General features: G+C 43.3%; 1 protein-coding gene across 9 annotated transcripts in view; it reads right to left on the reverse strand.

Moving 5' to 3' along the window:
• The window catches only part of Carmil1 (capping protein regulator and myosin 1 linker 1), a 264062-nt gene that overhangs the window by 66678 nt on the left and 176869 nt on the right, over nt 1-20515 (reverse strand). For all 9 annotated transcript variants that reach the window (XM_057787237.1, XM_057787244.1, XM_057787236.1 and 6 more), the window contains 7 exons: nt 18264-18368; nt 15870-15939; nt 10237-10318; nt 9619-9718; nt 9464-9518; nt 4073-4245; nt 2247-2315 (listed from right to left, as the gene is read on the reverse strand). In XM_057787237.1, the coding sequence (XP_057643220.1) occupies nt 2247-2315; nt 4073-4245; nt 9464-9518; nt 9619-9718; nt 10237-10318; nt 15870-15939; nt 18264-18368 (654 nt within the window). The remainder of the gene's footprint in view (nt 1-2246; nt 2316-4072; nt 4246-9463; nt 9519-9618; nt 9719-10236; nt 10319-15869; nt 15940-18263; nt 18369-20515) is intronic.

Genomic DNA, 20515 nt, shown 5'->3' on the forward strand with positions numbered 1-20515 from the left:
TAGGTGGCTATCGCTGGAGGAGTGGCTTAGCAACTAACCCCCCTCCAATAAGCCACTAGCAATAAAAAATAATCAAGAAAAAAATCATTTTATTAGCAGCAACAACTTAGATCACTGTTTCCTCATAGAGAAAAGAGCCATCCAGTCCTCGAGATAGAATAAACTTCAGTATAGAATTAAACAAAGGAAGGGTGCCATCCCTACAACTTTAATCTTTATCTTTGTTTTATGTGTTGCACAGTTGTTTGTTTATAAAAGGAACCAGCCAAGTGAAATTAAAAAAAAAAACTATAAATCTTTTTATAATCTTTCCTGCATCCAATTTTTTATCACATTCCAGACCCGCATAGTTTATTTAAACAACAGTGATATGGAAAAGCTGGCATCTTGGAGCATGGCAGACATGACTGATTGATCCAGAGACACCACCATCCACCTGGCATTCCCATGTTGAGTACTGAGAGGGTGTGCTCCTGGCTTCTCTTAAATGCCAGCCTGGGATGACAGTGTCCCATGTGATTGGGGATGACTGCTGGGATGTGAACACAGCAAAGATCCCTGTTCCTCCTGTAGGGACTGAGCAGCAGCAGACACAGATGGTTCTGTAGTCCCTGACAGCTCTGGGAGGAGATGGTACTGTGATATGGTAAGCTACTTTCCCACACTCTGCAACGGCCTGGTGTTACTACAAACAAGGACGCCGGGCATAGTACTTGCCCTGTAATCCCAGGACTCTAAGGCAAGGGGATTGTTGCAAGACAAGGTCTCAAAAGGTGGGGAGTGGGGGGAATAGGAAATGAATCCTTCTGGGTTTTGCACTCTGATTCCTGGCTCAAGCAGAAGGTATTTAGAGTTGGTCAAGGGGCACACATCTTTAATCCCAGTACTTAGGAGGCAGAAACAAGTAGATCTCTGTGAGTTAAGGCCAGCTAAGGCCACCTAGTGACACCCTGTCTCAAAAAAACCAAAACAAATGAAAAAAGAAAGTATTTGAAGAACGTTAGCTCTGATCCTCTCCCTTGAAAAAACAGGATAAATGAAGTGAGATAGGCCACATGCTCGCTGATGGGGCTGGAGACAGCACATTGAATCTGAAGCTCCTCCCACCAGCCTTCCCTACAGGAAATTGGGGTGGGCAGTGATCTAGGATAGTGAGAATTTCCTTCCTTTCCTGGGGAAGGGGCTCTCCGTGGCTGCCCCCACCTCCCAGTGTTTCAGAATATCTTCCGCCCAAGGCTGAAAATCTACTCAGAGCGTTTCTTAAATCTGAAGGCAGCCAGGCCTTACTCTTGCTGCATCCATCCACACTGGACCCGGAGATTATTGAGGGCAGGTAGAGGGTTCCTGCCTGCAAAGAGTGATACAGTTCCTCCCCATCTTAGAAGCACAAGGTCCATGTGCAAAAGTTCCAGTAAGAAAATGTCATCTTTAACATTTTTTAAGGCTGCAGCAGTTAAGATGCCCTGGAACGCTTGCGTGGCAACAGTACCTCCATCAATGAGCTAATGTCAAGTTCTGTCTCAGGTCCCCAAGACCAACAACCTTCGGGTTCAGTAAGCTCAGTGAAATTCCCCTGTTTGCCTTGCCTCAACCTCTGGGAATGTGCTCAAGGTTTACAAAGGCACATGGATTCTCCATGCGATGCTTTGTTCTTCTGGGTGAGCGCTAGAACAGCCTCTCTGCTTTGGGGCTGCTAGGAATGATTGCTTAGTCTGACAATAGACAAAACAGAAAAGAGAAGATTCGGGTACTATTTTCATCTGTGTCTAGTATTGTTATTTTTTTTTTTATTTCTTTGATCAGAAAAATACATTTGGCAGCAAATAACAATTGTAGCTATCAATTACAATAAAAAAATTCATAGCAATAAAATAAGCCTGGGACTCATCATTAACCAATTTCACTTTTATTTTCTCAACTATAGACAACTCTCCCATCTCTACCTTCACCCCTCCCCCCTCCAGCCCATGTTGTACAGATAAACAGAAGAGTAAACCCTGTGCAGAGAGACTGTAGGCCAGGAGGAAAGGTGACTCTGAGGACCATCTGCTTTGGCAGATCAGGACCTGGGCCCTTGTGCTGCACATGAGAAAACTCACATCAGGGCAAAGCTACTGTCCTCCTGAACTCCACAGCTGGTTTAAAAAGATCTGATCTCTACCTACGGCTTCCTCCACCATCTTACAGGTGGCACTAAGGCCATAGGTTCAGGGCTGTGTCAGAGAAGAATCCTATTTAAAACTTACTTTTCCATAGCAACGGCTATATCTTGAAAGCCTTGTGCGGTGATGTTGTTTTTGTCCCAGATGACTGTCCTGTTTGGAAATGAAACCATGGCAATGATCAGACACTGAGGTGTGGCGGAGATGATCATCCCACTGGAGATAAACTGCTTTGGATCAGCACTATCTAGGAACATCCAACCTTTTGAAATCCCAACACAACACTCATGACCAAAAGTCATGCAATGCAGCTAATTTTTTAGAAATATCATAATGTTTTAAGTAAGTTTAAGAGTGTGTGTTGGACTGAATTCATAGCTATCTCTGATGGGCTGAAGTGGCATGCCATCCACAGAATATAGACTGGATAGGCCTGTAAGCATTTTAATAGCATTATGTAAGCAAGGATTAACATTCATTTGTTTCATCACAACAAAAATGCTGGGGTTGAACCCAGGGCATCATGCATACTAAGCACACACTATTCCACTGAGCTATACTCTGAGCCCCTACATTACAGCTTAACACGGCTGTCACACCTATATTTGGAAAATCCACACCTAAAAGTGAAGCAAATATGTTGATATATAGAAATTCTTAAGACCATACCAGCCAGAAAACTAAAGAACCTGGTCTCCCTATTCCCCTCCCTATGGCATCCTCAAATTCAAATAGAAACTGAAGCTCTGACCAAAGATGCTACTCAGCCCTGTGTTCAACACAAACATCTTCAGGTACAGAGACGTTCTCTATCCTCAAACTCTAGAGAAAGCTCTGGTCTATCTCATGTTTTCTCATTTCTCTGCCGTGGTGTGATCTTGAGAACTTTACTCACTCAGTTGGTAAAGACTATAAAATAGGAGGCTGTTTTCTTACTACTGCAGGAAAACACAACCTTCCCCTCTGAACAAGTATACTTCTGAGCTATTTTAGGATTCTCCTGCACACAGAAACTACCTTTTGTTTGTTTGGAGGACCCCAGACCACAGCTGTTATTTACTGTTGTCCTGCACTAAGCCTAAGGACCACCTTTTCCACACTGACTTTCAACGTTCCTGCCGCTGTTCTTGCCTTGTGGCTTCAGCTTAATCAGAGGCTTCTGATTCTGTCTCGTGCTAGAGAAAGAAGCATCCAAAAAAGAGCCCTGGGAACGCAACAGGCATTTGCTCTTCATTCACGAGACTGACAGACCAACCACAAACCCCAATTACTCTGAGCATCAGATACAAAGAGGCAAAGTTCCACTGAGTTATGTGTACAAAGAACTCAGGGCAAGTCTGGGAGCAGAGAACTAGTCCCCATAGGGGACCAGTCTTTGAATAGCACACCTCTAGTACCCTTGTGCTTTAAGGTTATACAGAGGTGGGAAGTGGAGGAAAGGTCTCAGATCCCCAACCACATATGGTCACGGACCAGATAAGGACACGTGCCGGTGATGGAGCACTAACTCTATTGTCCAAGGATCTCACGGTCAGCTTCTTTTGCGCAAGCATGCTCTGAGGTGCTTGTGAGCTGTATCACCTAAGGACGCTTCTCTTAAAACATGGCCTGTCGCTAAAAGATGCAGTCAGCCTGGGTCTGCTCCTCAGTGTGGCCCGAAAGGTTGCCCTGCTTCTCACTGCCATTATCTCCCTGGTAAGCTGTCAAGACTCTGTTGAAAAGAAACCACAACACACTGCCAGGGGACTTATAAAGACAGACAAACTGGATATACTATATATATACAGGAGTGTCCCAAGTAAGAATTCTGATGAAAATAATGAAACCTCTTTCTTCCCAGTGAGTATCCTGGGAGGCCTAGGCTCCCCAGAAAGGTCACCCGCTCCCAGGGCCAGGACAGCCCTGCCTACCTGAGCTTGGTGTTGATCTGTAGAGCCTTGGCGAGCATCTTGGCTCCCATATCCCCCATGCCATTCCCACTGATGTCCACTTTGGTCAAGGAGGTATTGCTGCCCAGGGCATTGATGATGATGGTGACCTCAGTCTTGAGTTTTGAGTCAGCCAGGGACAAGGACTGCAGAGGCTGCAGGGCGAACAGCACACAACACTGAACGGTTTCATCAAAGCACTGACCGCTGTCCAGCTCTCCATGGAGAACCGAAAGTAGACCCATTGGATTATCTGCTTTGGAAACTGCTGTCTAAAGGCATGGGTGGGGATGAAGCTGGAACCTAAAGGTTCTGGAATTGAACAGACCTCCTAGGTGAAACTTGGAGAATAGGTGCTTTACTGTTGAATATCTGGGGCTTCTATGGCAAGATATGGATCACCAAAGCATCCAAAGTGTCCCAACTGAGGCATTATTCTTTTCTATCCATTTTATTTTTCTCTAAGTGAAATAATAACCCTAAAACACAGAGACAAAATACAAAGTAAAAACCACCCAAGATGGATAATGTTTGGCCGATGACTACTTACTAAGTATGTACTGTATCTAACCACTGCCTGCTCTTTTCATGTGCTGATTCATATTTATTTGTGAGACTAGCCTTTAACAGCTGAGCCATCTCTCCAGACCATGTGCGGGTTCATTTAACCCTCTTAGCCACTCATTGTATGGACACTATTGTCACTGTAATTTACCAAACAAGAAACAAGAAGCAACTCAGCCAAAGTCACACAGTTAAAAGATCGGCAGGTATGAAGGGTGGGGAGTACAAGTTTGTAATCCCAGCACTTGGGAAGCGGGAGCAGAAGGAGCAGAAATCCAAAGTCAGCATAATGTGCATGGTATTCCATCTTACAAAAAAAAAAAAAAAAAAAAAAAAAAAAAAAAAAAAAAACAGCAAAACAAAAGCAAAGTCACAGTTAGAAAGGAGCTGAATTGGGACCAGCTGGAATGAGCTACTTTCAGACTGCATGCTCTCAACAACTACATTACACTACCCCATGGAGCTTCTTCTAGAGCAGTTTTGGTCATCATCCTCTAACTTTATCTTAAGTTTCCATAAGAAGCAATGCCTGCAGTTCAGAAATAGTCTGTATGGCCTGTTTACAACACACTGTATGTGGCTGCAAACTAGCAACTCTTCTGTTCCCTTAAACTAGAGACCGAAAGTCACACAGGCTGGGCATAGGTTTGGTCTGGTCATCAGGGTACCTGATCAAATTCTTAACAGGGTTTCTTCCTTGTTGGGACTAATTGAATGCTGGCCTTCAGCTGATCTTCCCTGCTAGAGCCTTCTAATTGAAGTTACTAGAAGCTGTGCCTAGCCTAGAAGTTCAGAGGATGGGATTTTCACCTGTTTGGCCATTGATTGCAGGGTATTTAAGCCTACATGGTGCTATTAAAGAGGGGCTTTTGTACCGGCGATTAGAGGTCCGTGTGTTGGTCTGTCTCTGTGTGTGTTTCCTCAACCTCCAGCCCCTTGCCCGAAGCTCGCTGGATTCTAGCGCATAGAGCGCAGATGGGGGCCGCGGTGCGCGGCACTTCCTTGTGCCCAGTTCACTCAACCTACTCTGCTCTCCCTAATCCTGTGGGCATCTGCATTTGCAAGACTTGGGACAAGGCATAGCTTAATGAAATGGGACAAATTCCAAGGCATGAATCACCACCACCACGGCACTAAAAGTCCTAGTTCAGACCTGGGGACTGAGGACATCTAGGTGATGAGGAGTGGTCTACCTCATTCCCTTAAGCAGCTCACCAGGCAGGTGAATGGCTACCTGTGCCTGCTTCACCAGGTCATACTGATCATGCACCAGTGTGTATAAAAGAAAGAAGTCTCTCTCAATGAAGTACAAGGGACAGGATGAGGATGGTGGAGTTAAAACTTAGACATCAGTCAGGCATGGTGGCTCTCACCTGTGATCTCAGCACTTGGGAGGTAGAGGCAGGAGGATAAACTGAGGCCAAACCCAGTTTCAAAGGAATAGGATTAAAAAAATTAAAGACTCAAATATCCATACAGCACTCTCATGTAACTCAGTTAGACTAAGTGACTACACCCTTATCCTTGACATGCAGATGAAACGCTGCTGCTCAGACAATCCAGGGCAAATCAGAAGGCAACGGCACATCAGTCAGGATCAAACCAATACTAGAGAAAGGGACTGTGGTGGCTAACACTGAAATCCCAGGCAAAAGTCTAAGTGGCTACAGTGTTCTTCATATCTTACATGCAGATAAACAGAAAACAGTGAAAAATGCTCAGACTCGGGCAACCTAACGACATAAACAAAAGCACATGCAACACCACTTTACAGAGGCTGGAGCCTTGTTTCCCCATTTCTTCACTCTCTAGTCCACCACAACAAAAATCATCTGTCGTGGCTTCTTTCTGATACTAGGAAAGCGCCAGTTCAAGAAGCTACCAATTACTATCCCATCAAGACATTCAAATTCTAACACAACCCAATTAACACTTAAGAATAATGGGTAGAGCCATAATGGGAACAGGAGGGCCCAAATTACATACATATTTATAAGGTCAGTTTTTCCGATTCATTGCACTTCTCTACAGCTATACTACCTGAATGCTTAATGCTTAATCAAGACTCAGTCTCCAGGTTGCCCTTCTGGGGGAAACTTATCCTAGTCTGTGGATCACAGCATGGGTTTCTATGCAGTCCTTCAAAAAAGATTCTCTGCCTTGTTGGCTCCTCACTATCACCATCTCATGAACTTGGATGCTGTCACCTTCATCTACAGCTGAAGAAGATACTGGAACTCTCAGGAAGCAGGGTTTGCCCACCGAATATCACGTGCAGTTCTGGGTGACTGAGATATTCCACGGGCTGCTAAGGAACGTGTTCCACAGAGGGCAAAGCATCAAAGGAGGGGGTTGCTTCTGAATGCCCAGCTCTTACTTAAGCAAAACCAAAAGTAGGTCCAAAGGAATCAGTTTTCTGTGGAATCTCTGACTGCATGAGGCTCAACAGTTAATCACTTAAAATTGGGTTGTATATTACAGACTCATAAGTAAAAGAAAAAATGGGTGGTACTTGTCTTTTGAAAACCCACATCATTTTCAGTGACACAAAATAAAAAACGTTGTTCTTCGTAGAGTTATTACCAACACACAAATCAGACTTGTAACTCAGCAGAACTCGCAATTACATAGCAAACGTGTCATCTGCAAATGTGTTTTCAGATGTGTTTTTAAATATCAAAATTATCTTTAAGTAAGACACTTTACAACTACAAAAACAATTGGGAGACACTTAAGCAATAATCCGAACTTGAAATATATATCATCTTTACAAACTAAAATACTTCCTAAGTTATTTGCTAAGACACATATTTGGAGATGAATACTAAGTATGATTTTGTAATACTGAGCTCCCAAATCTGTTTAAAATGGGTCAATCTCAGCCGGGCGGTGGTGGCGCACGCCTTTAATCCCAGCACTTGGGAGGCAGAGGTAGGTGGATCTCTGTGAGTTCGAGACCAGCCTGGTCTACAAGAGCTAGCTCCAGGACAGGCTCCAAAACCACAGAGAAACCCTGTCTCAAAAAAAAAAAAAATGGGTCAATCTCAGGAACTATGAACTGTTAGTAAAGCAGAATGACAAAGTCAAACTAAATTTATAAAATTAGAATTAAACTCCAATTTTGTCCTTGACTATAATAATCTAATCTAAGGGGAACAAAATACTATGGTTATTAGCAGAGGAGGTAAAGCACAGTTTAGAAATTACAGCTACACGTGAGACTATCAAGAAAACAGAATTTTCACATCTTAACTGCAGAAAGGGCTGGCAGGGCAGAAATGCCTGATCCCACAGCCTTAGGGAATTCAGCTGACAGATGATAGAATTTTCCGTCATTTCCTGATAGAAGTTTAAAAGCAGAAATGTTACCTTTCAGAAAGTGACAGACTTCACCTAATTTGTGTAAGAAATTTCCCTACAACCCACAGTGTTGTTCTTTTTAATGGCAGCAAGGATTTGAATTTTAGAAACTGTGTTTCATGATGAAGTAAAATTGTGTAAAGGACACAGTCTTAAGAAGCATCGATCAAATGAAACGTAAGACAGGCTACTCTCAAGTGCAGGAACTCATGACAGTTCTGCTTTGTCAGTTAAACAGTTTCCTTTTCTTATGCACAGTAAAATTCTATTGGAAATTAAACACCTTTATTCTAAGTCTTGCTCAGAAGCAACTAAAAAGGCATAAAAATAGAAGACAGCCAGAGTTCAAGCAGTAGCTTAAGATGATAGGAAACTCAACTATGTTCATAGCAGCACTGTTTGTCATAGCCAGAATCGGGAAACAACCTAAATGCCTCTTGACTGAAGAATGGGTAAGAAAAATGTGGTACATTTACACAATGGAGTACTACACAGCGGAAAAAAACAATGACACCTTGAAATTTGTGGGCAAATGGATGGAGCTAGAAAACATCATATTGAGTGAGGGAACCCAGACCCAGAAAGAAAATTATCACATGTACTCACTCATAAGTGGCTTTTAGACATAAAGCAAAGAAAACCAGCCTACAAACCACAATCCCAGAGAACCTAGACAACAATGCGGACCCTAAGAGAGACATACATGGATCTAATCTACATGAGAAGTAGAAAAAGACAAGATCTCTGGAGTAAATTGGGAGCATGGGCACCATGGGAGAGGGGTAAAGGGGAGGGAAAAGAAAGGGAGAGGAGCATGAAAAATGTAGAGCTCAATAAAATCAAATATATATATATGACAGGAAACTGCCTTATTACCTGAAATTCTGTATAATTACTAGATGAAGTCCAAACTGAAAACACGATGTTTCTTGGCATAGTACATGGTATTGTGCATTATACATAATAATACAGCCGGCTAGATAATCTGAAGAGCTGCTTAGGATGTAGATAGGCTTAAGAGTTAATTTACACCTTTGACAATCTCCCAGTTTGGGTCAGTGAGATGGCCCAGTGGGTAATAGTCCTGCTGCCAAGCCTTGCAACCTAAAATCCCCATGAACCACGCGAAGAGGAGAAATGACTCCTATGAGTCACCCTCTGACCTCTGGAAACACACCGTGGTACTTCTGAGCTGAGTGCACAAGCGCACACACAGACAAATTAATAATAATAGTAATAAATGTTTTTTAAAAGTTCTTAGTTTTAGTCTTCTTGATGAACTGGAGAATAGAATTTAAAATATATTCAAAACTCCACTGAGGCATATCCTATTTCTAAAATAACTGATAAAAGTGTAAAACATGTAAGCTATCTGAAAGCATATCAACATCAATCTGATAGAAATAATCACAAGGAGACAACAAGTAAAGTGTGTCACGTGATACTCACAGATTCTTCATCCTGGATCATCTGCACTAAGTTGTCCAACACAGGCGTCAGGTTTCTAAAGAGATTTTAAAGATGTGGACAGTGGAATCAAATCAAAAGCTGTCAGGCAGCTGGTTATTTTCATCATTGTCATAGAAAAAATTCAAAGCTCTTACTTGGATTTCATATTATTAAAATTTTTCCCTAGCGCCAGGTGCTGTATGGATCTGTTTTTGCTGAGCCACACTATCAGGGTAGAGAGGTCGGATTCTAGCCCTGGAAAGAAGAGTGAAGACACCTCAGAACCCACGTGAGGAAGAGACGTTGTGCCTGTGCTGAGCGCAGTGCCCCACGACCTTTATTCTCAGAGGAGCTTTTTATCCTTTTTCCACGTCCTGTTAGTTCACAGTGGTGAACTCATTTTCCTCAAGGACTGACCTAAGCCCCCTCTAGGGTCAGTGTCCACGCAAAGTCCGCAGGATCCAGAAGTCACACTGGAGCAGTTCCCTCTCCCCCCATACTGCTCACTGCTAGATAACTTGTTATACACGTTTTCTACATAGTTTTAACTGGATCAGGACATTCATTAAACCAGCAGAAATGAAGCTAATTAAGTAAAAAAAAATTGAAAGAGTTTTATGACTACCAAGATGCTAAAAATGCTGAACTCGGATATTTACCACAGGATAGAAGATAGTTTATAATCTGTTTTCAATTTTGCATATTGGGCTGTGGCTAGTGGGCCACCTTCCCTTTCCTCACCCAGGAGCATTTTAGTTTCTTTTGTGACTTACCGTTGTCAGAGATGTCTAAGCTGATGATGTTGTGGATTTCGGCGATGCAGCCTTCTAGCACTTGAGCTCCTCCAGACCTCAGCTAGAGAAACAGAGCAAATGCAAGGTAAAGTCTGCTTCCTGCTACAGGAGAGGCTGAAAAATTACTAACAGTATGTCTTAAATAAACCACCAAAAAGCAAAGGTTTATCAGCTCCAAATGGAGGGAGGATGCTATTATCAATCGTAAGGGAATGATACTGTTTGCTACAGCTCACAATCCAAAGTTAAATCCTAAAGTTCTTAGAAAAAGAAGAGGGGAAGATAGTGGAGATACACAGGTTAACTTTACTCAGTGGAGGGCTGGGGATGTAGCTCGGTGGTAGGGCACTTATCTCACGTGCTCAAGGCTCTGGGCTCAATCTCCCGCACCAAAATCCAAATGAAAACAACAGAAAGGCGATGTGCATCAGTACACAAGAGCTTTTGTTCGATTTCTGGAAACTGAGCGAATCTCTTTAGACACTTCAAGCCATTGCTTCTGCTTCTAAGGTTTGACTCATCATCCCAAGGAGCAGCAAGGCAGCCATGGGAGACGAGCTCCCTAGCCCTCAGTCTTTCCCTATGAAGTCAAAGCCTGTATGAGGTGCTCACATCTTTTTAATTCTCTGATATCACTCGACTACCATAATCCTTCCACAGGATGCAAAGTGCTCATAGTCCTTCCTCGTCAGTGAACTTATTATCTAACTGGAGAAGAGCAATCATCATTTATTAGGAACCTACTACATGCCCAGGAACATGAAGCATGTTTATAGCGTTCATATCAATTTCTACAATAAATTTATGAGACACCATTTTCTACTTGTTCAAATTGATAAAGGAATTTAAAGAATCCTCATTTCTTATTTCACATGCAATAGTTTTATGATGCCTTGTGTTAAATCTACAAACTCTGCTGTGCACTCCTGTATGTTAAGCACAGATCTCTGGGGTCACCCTTTGTCCTGGACTACGTAAAGAAATTCCACTATTCTTACATTTAAGGTGATAGCAAATTGCTCTCAGGTGCCTTGGGTGGGAGTCACCCAGAGGAAGACCTCTCAAAGAGACTGATCTGCCTATTCCCAGACAACAGAGACCAGTCCTACAGGGGAGAGTTTGCCTAGTTCCTCTCACTCTCCAGTGGCCATGTCCATAGGGATGGGTTGGTTACCAGGCCTCCTGTAGACACCACAGTCCAGCACTGCTCAAATCCTGTATGCATAGAACACGTGGGAGCTGCACGTGAGGAACATACGTCTCCTTTATCGTTACTTCTAACACTCAACCCTGAACAATGTCATGTGAGTTGCTTCTGTGCAGCACTGTTCAAGGGTTGGTGACAAGGAGAACAGCCTATGTCTTTTCAGTGTAGACACCATTTCCCACAAATACTCTCAACCCATGGCCGATGGTCTCTCAGATGCAGATTCTAAAGCTGCCAAGGAACTGCTGCACTTTGCCAGTTATATTCTGTGTGTTTCGGCTTTTACCAACACCTGCAAAACCTGTCTTACCATGACAATTCTGTACAAACCTTGTCTGTTTGTTTGCTTCCCTACATAAAGTTTTAAGGATTTTTAGTTTTTGTTTTAATTTTTTTAAACTGTGTGTGTGTGTTGTGCGTGTGTGTGCACAAGCGTACATGTGCACATGTGCTTAACTACTGAGACATCTCTCCATCCCTCCTTGGCAGCTCTAGAGACCCCCAGAACTATGCTGTTCTAAGAACCACCAGTAGGCTCATACCCATCTATAAACAGCGTGTTTCTGGTCTAGGGTAAGGTAGAAATTTGTTGGGAGGCCTTGCTGGCTGATCAGAGGTTGCAATCTCTCGTGGCCTGGAAGCTTTTCCCAAAGCTTGGTGACGTGGGTACTCCCTCCTCACAGGTCACTTCCTCCTCTCTACCTGCCCTTCTCTCTGCCTGTCCTAATCTGGAGAATGTCCCTGGGCCTGGAGCTGACCTTATCTGAAAGCTGTCTCTAAGCCCGGATGCCTGATTTATCTCTATGGTGACCCTTGACACAGTTTCCTGCTAGAAGCTTCTTCTGCTGCACATATGGTAACTAAGAATTGTGCAAGGAACGTTGCCATAGAACCCAACTGCCCCATACAAAGCCTTGGGATAGGTGTGTGCCACTTAAGGCAAATTAGGGTTTGTCCCCAGGCTTCCCAATCCTATATATGCCTTATACTCTGGAATAATGTTGAGCTGATTGATGGAAGTCGTCTCCTGGAGGGCTTTCTCAATCACACCCACAGCTGTCTGAATCCTGTTCCCCTGTCCTGCTCCCTCTACCCTCATGGACCAAGACAGTCAATGATCATGAGGAAGAAGCAGAACCACAGAAATTAAATAAATTCCTCAGAGACCTTATGAACAATTATAGGCCTATTACAGATAACAATAAAAATGGAAGGCTTGTATATTTTGTCTTTGTAGGTATTTCTAGGAATTGATTCTAAATATATTTTATAAAAGTGTCACTTGAAGACTGGAACTTTAAAAGTAAACAGAAGAGGAAGAGAAGCAGATCCTTCACCATAAATAGCTCTTGTGGTACAGTGCCCTAGTTACAGCTTTGTTATCCCTTGAAGCGAATCTGCCTAGCACAAAATGCCCAAACTAAAGTAGAAGCCATTCAAACAAATGGCTCAAGAGACACGTGATATTCAGAGCATGAAAAGGAGGCAAATTTAAGACGATAAGCTCAAGTTCATTGGCTTTTCTCAGGTGCTATGTGCTGACAATGGCTCTTTGTGGAGAAATAAAATCATATAAGAAAATCCCTACACTCTATCACTATATGTGTGTGTGTGTATTATATATATATCGCATTCACAGAAACAGAAAATGCAAATGACATGTAGTGATTGTTTTTGTTCATTTTGCAACTATTTTTAGTGATGTATTTGTACCAGAGACCCATAAACTAGCATGGTTTTGACACTTAAAAACAATAAAATAGTTGAACACATAAGTACTTACACAGTGGCCAAGCTAAGGGAAGCCCAAGGAGGAAAAGACAAAGAGCATTATCAGCAGCAGGCAGAACAAGCTAAGCTGAAGTCTCTCTCAACACAGAGCTTAAGGAGTCAAATCCAAGAGACACTTCCAACTAGAAGATGCTCCCAAACACAATCCAAAAATTGTAATACTCATCTTCAGTTATCGAGAATAGTCAATTACATTTGTAAGTTATCAGGTGGCCCAAATTCCCTTAAAGCTTTCCCAATACAGTAAAAGCTTTTCCATTAACTGTAAATGAAAATCCTTTTAAATGAATTTGCATAAGAGTCATGTGTGCATATGTGAATATAAAACTGGTTTTTAAATCATGCTCATCTGCATCACACACACGAGCATTACTTAAAAGAAAGCAAGATTGAGCTGGGTATGGTAGTGGCTGGTAGTACATTTATAATCCCACACTCGGGAACTACTGCAGGAAGATGGTGAGTCTGAAGCCAGATTGTGCTACGTGGTGAGTTCTAGTCAGAGGGCAAGACAAACAATAACCAACAGATAAGGAAAAATAAGCAGAATGGAGCCATCGTGGTAATACACATGTACAATTCTGACATGTAGGGATTGCTATACATTTGAGGCCAGACTACCTGGTCTACATAGAGAATCCCTAGCCATTCAGGGATGTATAAGATCCTGCCAAAAAAAAAAAAAAAGGAAATCAGAGGGCAGCTAAGTGTTCCTGCAGCACTAACAATTTAATTGCACTTCTTCCATGAGTGTGCCCTCTTATGAAGGTGGAGCACTGTAGATGACTATAGATGATACAGTCCTCATGCACGTATCTAATGGGGACATGGATGTCATAGCACAGGCCTGCAAACACACGCCTACAGTTCTAATCCTGGGCTTGTCAGTTCACAGTCAGCCTTGGCTATAAAGCAAATCTGAGAACTGTCTACAAGATACCCTGTCTCTCAAAAATTTAACACATCTTTCACTCTTGTTTTTAAAACTGTATTTATCTGATCATGGGGAAAAAGTTAAGTGTTCTGGAATTTTTCCATGATTTTGACCAGCATACTAAGATTGAAGGAAGCTGCATCTGAGATGGAGAAACAGAGAATTAATAGCAAAAGAATATTTTTATGTTAAGGAAATCTTCCTTCTGAGAGCAATGCATAATGTCTTAGTACCCCAAACTGGGGATTGATGGTTTCTAGTGTTGGCTTGGTGCCTGGCATTTGGCGAATCAGTAAAAAAGACTATGTAAGCATGACACAGACAATGCCCTCCAGAAAGCCATAACCAGGCGAGGAAAGCAAACAAGAGCCAGTTTTATAATAGTGTAGTACTGCATCTCAACTAAGAAATGATAGGCAGCGAGACAGACAGAAACAGCCAAAGAGGGTGACTTAGGGTACTTTCCCAACAGAGTTCCTTCAGATCTTGTGACATCTTCCTAGGGGAATGCTAATATTTTATCACACACAAACACAGAAATTCAGTGACGTCATCAGTGATGGCTCATCTACATTATCAATCCAGACTGGAACTGGAATCACCTAGGAGGCACAGTTCTGGGCATGACTGGGGGGGAGGGGCATTCCCAGAAAAAGTCGCACATGATGTAGACAGAACCAGCCCATGAATTGGAGGTCCTGGATTTAGTGAAGAAGGTAAAACAAACAGCACCAGCATCCATTGCTGCCTGCTTCCTGGCTATGGCAACAGCGTCACAGCTGCTTGGTTCTCTGCACCATACCTTCCTGAGATGATTGATTGCAGCCTTGAACAGTAAGCCAAGATAAACCTGGATTCCTTAAGTTCCTTTTGTCAGATGTTTGCCACAGAAATGAGCCGAGTGACTAATACATCAGCCAAGCCACCTAGGATGACGCAGTCTGATGGGTTTATTAGGAAGATTGGCCTTGACTTAGGTCCTCAAAGTGGTGGCCTTAAGGGAGGAGAGGGGCTAGTGGGGACTGTGCCAGAGTAAACCTAAAGGCACATACAGGAAAAGAGACAGCCCGGGAAGAAGAGACGGGGAGGACACAGTGGGCAAAGCCAGGATTGTCTTGATGATCTCCACATGAACTGACAGTTCCCAGAAGTGGAAAGTCTAAGTGTCCTCTAATACACACTTTAGCCTCAGCTCTTCTCCACGGGCTCCCCGACTGGAAGTGCTCAGAGCTTCCGTGTAATTTCAAGAGATGTTTGAGAGCACCTGTCTTAAGCTAAGATATTAAAAAGAGTTAACAAGAGAGCCATTCTGTTTTACATCCTACAAATCCAAAATCAGCTCTGCACGTCCGTCCCCTGAAAGCAATGCGGTGTGCTGCATTTCACGACGGTGAAGCTAGTTTATGACTTTGGATCATGGGGATTCGTCATAAAATACTCAGGCAACAGGTGCCAAGAATGAGGGGAAAGTCATTAAAAGCATTCTTGAATGTAATTGGGAAGGTGCTCGATGGTGACTTGAAGATAAAATTGCAAAGCACAGAATATGTGACACTTGTATAATGTGTTTTTCTGCTTCATGTCTCCCTGTGGAATCACAGTATCCCCCTTTCCCAGGAAGAACGCAAAAACAATGTCGAAGCCGTTGTCTGCTCCAGCGTGCTGTCAGGGTGGTCTTACCTCACAGTTGCTGAGGTCCAGAGAGACCCCCTTCAAGCTATGATTGCAGGCCAGGCCCAAGAGCAGTGCCCTGAGGGAAGGAAACACACATATTAGGCACAACTTCACATGAAGAATGACAATATGCACACGTTAGCATTCTCACCCACACAAAGCAATCACACACACACACACACACACACACACACACACACAGCAAGCACACTGAATAAAGCCTGGAGATTGAACACATTTTCTAAAACCCGGGTCAGACACCAAGCACCCTCTCACTTTTTGAAAATGCCAACTGCATTCTGTCTCTGACAACCGTGGGCACGTGACACTTCTGCATTCTTCTCTCTGACAGGAGGTGACTCCATCATAAATGCAAGCCTTGAAAATACTGCTATTCCTATGCAAATAAACCCACAGCCCACCTAATTGCATACTGAAATCAAATTGTGTTCATCGTAGATAAAGTCCCATCTGCATCTGCTTGTGAACCGATTTAATGATCCTTATGGAATATTATTAAGTGATTGCTATAGTGTAGCACAGAGAGGCTGGCTTTCCCTAAGGAATAGACAGCGAGGGCGTTGGGCCCCACAGTTTTCCAGAGGGTGAAGTGAGAGCTAGATGAGTTTGTTAAGTCACTGAACAGAATGTGCAGGTGAGGATACAGACACCCTGCAGATGAGGAGGCCCGTGTCGTGTAGCTGTGCCCAGGATCCTGGCAGCACAATGCAGATGCTATCTTGTTCGCAGGTTGAGGGGACTGGATTCATTGCCCAGATATCAAAGCTCAAAAGTGGATTGATTCCACGGCTCCAAGTCAGTCCTGTAAAGTCCAAATACAGTTGAGCACACCTGGATCTACACGTATCAAGCAGCTCTTAAATTCTACGAACAGAGACTCCGTGGTTAAAGGCGCCTGCTAGGTCTGATGACCTGAGTTCAATTCCAGTCACTCTGATGATTGACAGACTCAGTTCCTGCAAGTTGTCCTCTGACTTCTACACATATACCACCTACTCAGGCACGCATGTGCACACACATACACACAAACACACATATATAGACTAAATAGATATATGTAAGAACAAGATTTTAAAAAAATAAAAAATAAATAAATTCTACAAACTGAAAAAAGTCTTCAATAAGACCTCAGGATAAACTTAGGCAGCAAAAAGGGAAAGAGCCAAATGTGAAACTGACCAGGACCCAGGACAGAGAGTGCACGCACTAACCGTCTCCTACCAGGCATTGCCTACCTGGAGTAACACCTGCTCCTGATGATCCCAGAGAAAGGACCTCCACCCCATAGAATGTGAGGGTAAAGGGAATGTAGGACCAAAAGGGAGGTTCTTAGAGTTTGTCCTTGCAGCAATTCTCAGGCCTTGGGCACACAGTGAGAAGTCCACAGTAGCCAATGGACAGCTATTCTACATGTACAAGGGTCAGCAATAATTAAAGACTCAAACACGGTGTACACCAAAATTATCCCGAATATGCCAGTCTCCTGATCTACTTTACGGACAAAAAGGACTAAGCATGTGATGGGTTCAAAATAAATGTTAGCCGAATGAGTATGCCAACAATATGATTAAAGTGCAAAAGAATATATGTAGGATACTATCCCTCGTGGTGGGGTGTGCGTGTGTGTGTGTACATACACCAAAGTGAGCAAAGAGGACAGAGTAGTCAGTGCTCTCTTTCCATTCACACACGTGTGAGCATGTGTGAATGTTGTATGAGTATGTCACAACACATATATGGAAGTCAGAGGACAACTTTTGGGGGGCTGCCTTCACATGGATCCTGCGAAGCTCAGGTTGTCGGGATTATGTAGCAAGAGCTTACTCCTGCTGAGCCACCTCACCAGCCAAATGTTGCCTATTCCACCTCCATAACTCTTTCTACAAACTGATGCCCTTGTATATGTGTGTTGTGGTGTGTGCATGTATATATGTATATACATGTAAATGTGTATATACATATATAGGTATGATATATAGTAGTCTGACTATTAGTAGTTATAGGAATAGTTAAGCATTGGTTAAGGTATACACAAAAGAATGTAACCAGAATGGACTAGACAGAGGTTTAAAAAGACAGTGGTACCTGGGATACTATCTCGAGCTCTCCTCACTTTTCCACATTAGCTACACATGAATGGGGTTCACTGTGCTCTTTCTCCACATTCCCTGGACACAACCTTTATGTGACAGCCTTTACAGAAGGCCAAAAGTCACAGAAAGACTAATAGGAGATACAGCAGCACCCATTGTGCCCAATACTGTCAGCCTGTGAGTCACTCTCCTGCCTCAGAAGGCTTTCTCGCAGGCGTGCTCTGCCTTCCTCCCGGCACATTACTGTAGCTGGAAAAGCTCTCGAGACAACAGATGAACCACTCACTTCAAGGGCTCCGGAGACAGTTTCGTGCCTGAAAGATTGATTTGCATCAAAGCCAGAGAACTGCTGAAAAACTGCTTGAAAGATAAGGGGACTTCCTTTCCTTTCCTAGGAAAAAAGACAAGAAAACAAAACACAACACAAGCATCAAACAAGTGGATATCTTCTATCTGTCCTGCTTATTGGGTATGAAGACGTGAGATCTACAAAGTCATATCTCCAATAGACCTTTAAAGAAGAAACAGGTGTCTAAATGCTAACTTAAGGGCCTCAAACCCACAAAACAATTTATTCCTTTTCTTGATATCTAATAATCTCATTGTATTTTAGCCCGCTAATCTTCAAGAAACATGTTTAAAAAAAAAAAAGGAGTGGTATTCATTAAGGTTCATACCTTTGCCACTGGACGGTATCCATGGTGCAGACTGACGCTGCATTGGGCAGTGAGCTTAGTGATAGTTCATTTGCTTGTTTGCCTCTTGATTTTTGACAGTGCTAGAGACTCCACCTATGACTCCATGCACTAGAGGCAACTGCTCTACTGCTGAGTCACAGATCCAGCTCTGTTTTCTGAGATAGACTCATTCAACCCAGGCTGCTCTTAAATTCACTATATAGCTAAAGACAACCCCAAACTCCTCTGCCTCCCGTCTGCACCTCCCAAGTGCTGGGGAGCAGGAATACACCACCACAGCTAGTTTTGTCTTGAAGTCATCTCACTCTTACTATGGACCGGATGCCGGTCAAACAGGTAGACTCAATGGGAGGGTGACCTGATTTGGAACTGAGGAATAGCACAACTGAATGGCATCGAGCCTGCATGACCAGTAGCCCATGTCTACCACATTCACACTTTAAACCTAATCATTCCAGGCCAAAGTTGTAGAATAAAGACAAAGCAGAAAATGAAGAGGCTGGACGATGCTTCCTCTTGCTATGTCAGTCAAAACTGGGTCAAGCCATGCTGCGGAATCAAAGCTATACTACAATGGCTTGCAAAGGAACTCTCCTCAAGCACCCAACAGCGAAGAGTGCAGGCTTAGCTTGCTCCATTCTCTGAGAACTGGGATTGGCTCAGCAGCAAGAAGCACTTAGCTGAAACCAATGATGCCACTTAAATGATTGCAAGTCATACAGAGGGCAGTAGGCACCTCAGGGGCCTAGGTCTGCCTCATAATATTCACTAGCATTTTGCATGTGCAGAGGTCTTTAAAAACCTATGATACTTGAGAGTATCTAAATCAATGTCTTAAAATGTGACGATCTCCAGCTATTTGGAAAGGAAAATGTAAGTCATGGGGATCTTGACCTGAGAAGAGAAAAAGTCAACTAGGAATAAGCAGGATTCTGGCCAGATACATGACATTAGATATTTCAGAGAGCTGCTTCCAGACAGTAGAGTCTGTCAGCTTGTATACAGTCCTGCTTATTTTTTTGTAAGTAAATGCAGTTTGTATTGCTGTTTTGAAATCCTTCTCTTCCTGCTTACCTGCTTTGGGGTTGTTCAAACATTCCCTAATATTCACTTCCCTTTATAAGAAAGAGACAGTGACCTCTTATCATTCCAGTGACACGTGGCTTAGCCCTGTGAGCCTCGGCGACCAATGGGATGTGAAAGGATCTGATGTGACTCTCAGAAGGCAGCTTTCTGAGCTAGGACACACACTGCCAGGCTTGCCCCGCCCCCCCCCCCCCCCCCCCCCCGCATCGTTCCATCTTCCAGATAAAGAATGCTTCCTCCAAGGCTGAAGGTGACAGGGTCAGCCCACATGGGACACTCAGAACTACCCAGCCTCTCCTGATGGGCAAAACTATGAAATCATTTGGAAGCAAAATCTGGCGAGCCTAGCTAACAATCTATGCCTCAGTACACACTCACTAATCTTAACAGTTATCAAGTGCTTTCCAGGAGTCTATCTAAGCAAGGTGCTGAGTATTAATGGCTTAATCACAATCTTTCATCTGGATGACAAGGTGATGTGTTAGCACCGCTCTGCCACACGCAAAGCACAGCACCACTGAAGACCGTCATGGAAGAAACCCCAGCGACCAAACTCCAAAGAGCTGATTATATAGAAACGGTTATAAGTGGAGCCGTCATCCTGTAATTCAGTTCCTCAGTCAATTACAGCTCTGTCAAAGTGAGGCTTCGTGACCTGCCTCTAAACATATAAGACAGGACAGCCAGGTTGAACACTCTCTCACCATGCTGTCTCCCAGACTTTGACATTTTCTAAGTCACTCTGTTGAGGATT

Source organism: Chionomys nivalis, chromosome 13 (assembly GCF_950005125.1).
Source record: "Chionomys nivalis chromosome 13, mChiNiv1.1, whole genome shotgun sequence".
NCBI classification, from domain to species: Eukaryota; Metazoa; Chordata; class Mammalia; order Rodentia; family Cricetidae; genus Chionomys; species Chionomys nivalis.